This window comes from Terrapene carolina, unplaced genomic scaffold (assembly GCF_002925995.2).
Source record: "Terrapene carolina triunguis isolate 2854851 unplaced genomic scaffold, T_m_triunguis-2.0 Scaffold32862, whole genome shotgun sequence".
Classification (NCBI taxonomy): domain Eukaryota; kingdom Metazoa; phylum Chordata; order Testudines; family Emydidae; genus Terrapene; species Terrapene triunguis.
Genome location: NW_020697213.1, coordinates 2,188,117 through 2,189,517, shown reverse-complemented (window position 1 = coordinate 2,189,517; position 1,401 = coordinate 2,188,117). Strand labels below are relative to the sequence as shown.

The 1,401-nt window shown below is 64.5% G+C and overlaps 1 protein-coding gene across 1 annotated transcript in view; it reads right to left on the bottom strand.

Moving 5' to 3' along the window:
* LOC112124831 (centrosome-associated protein CEP250-like) overlaps positions 1-1,401 on the bottom strand; it is a 138,479-nt gene that overhangs the window by 659 nt on the left and 136,419 nt on the right. Inside the window, exons 13-14 of the mRNA XM_029914170.1 lie at positions 1,153-1,236; positions 246-413 (exon numbers count right to left, since the gene is read on the bottom strand). Of these exons, the coding sequence (XP_029770030.1) occupies positions 246-413; positions 1,153-1,236 (252 nt within the window). The remainder of the gene's footprint in view (positions 1-245; positions 414-1,152; positions 1,237-1,401) is intronic.

Here is a 1,401-nt window from a genome sequence, read left to right as displayed (position 1 = left end):
GCCTGGAGGAAGCTGGCACCGGTGTTAGGCGGAGGCTCAGGCCGTGCTAGCAGAGATGGTAAGTCTGCACACTGAACGGACGCAGGGCCAGGGCTGGCAACGCTCCCAAAGCCAGACAGCTCCCGTCGCTCGCTCCTGTCTTTAGAAGCCCCAGGAAGCCAGTTGCCTGGCGGAGGGTAACACCGCGGCAGCACTGGCGCTGTGCAGGCCGTGCTGGGCAGAGAACAGGGCTGGCAAGCGCTCACCTGGCCGATGCAGATTTCCCGCTCGTGCCGGAGCTGCTGGATGCAGCAGGTCTGCTCCGCCATGGCCTTTTCCCGCCCCCTGCAGATCTCTTGCAGGCTTCTTACGTCATCTTGCAGCTGGTGGAGCTTTCCCTTCAGGCCGCTCCCCTCTGCGGCTCGCTCCTTCCCCTGGGCAGCACGGCAAACACACATCACTGACCCCGACGGTCAGGGCAGAGGCAGTGGGACGGCGCCATGTGTTAGCCTCAGCGCACACAAGCGACAACATGGCGACAATGCACCGGCTCGGGTGATGGCACTTGGGGCCCCAGCCCCTCCCTGCTCTGCTGGGCTCCCTCGCACCAGCGGGTCTCGCTTCGCACCAGCGGGCAGCGGCTGCACAACTCCGCCCTTTATATCCTTCGCCCCGGGCTCCCAACTGCACACGAGTCACACAAATCGGGGCTGCAGAGCAACTGTCCTGCGTAAAAGGCCACGGCGTGTGTTGGAGCACGGCCCGAAGGGGCTGCTCGCCCAGTCTCCACACCCAGCTGCTACCCCAAGGCAGCGAGAAACGGGAATGGACTAGCGGATTCGTCCTGGGGGGACCTGCTAGTGCTGTGTTCAGTGAGGGGCCACGCGCTGCGGCCCTCGCAGGGCGGCGCTCCACACACAGCCCCCTCGGGCAGCTCGCGACTGGCTGCACGAACTGCAGAGCAAAGGCTGTCACACAGGGCACGCGCCAGCACCTGGAACTGTAGCCAACCATGACGATTCCCTGCTGGGCCCACCGTGCCCCAACTGCAGAGGGGCTGCAGGGCAGATGGGTCCCCAGCCCATGGACAGACTATACAGCCAGCGCTTCTGCAGTGCTGCAGCCCTGCAAGGAGCTCCTCGCCCCAGGAGACGCTGAGATCTGAAAGCTCACCTCATCCTTCGCTCGCGCCAGCTCCTCCTCGGCACTTTTCAGGTCTCCTCTGAGCTTCCCGATGGTCTGCTCACGGCTGCACACCTGCAAAGCCCATGGCTGGTAACGCAGCCTTCCCGCAATGGGAACTCTGGAGATAATGCTTAGAACTTAGAACCCCACTTCCGAAAACATTCCACCGAGAGCACGGCCTGCCCGGCTCCAGCAGCCTGGGGGGCCGTGTGGGGAGGAAGGCAGCCTGGGGGGCCG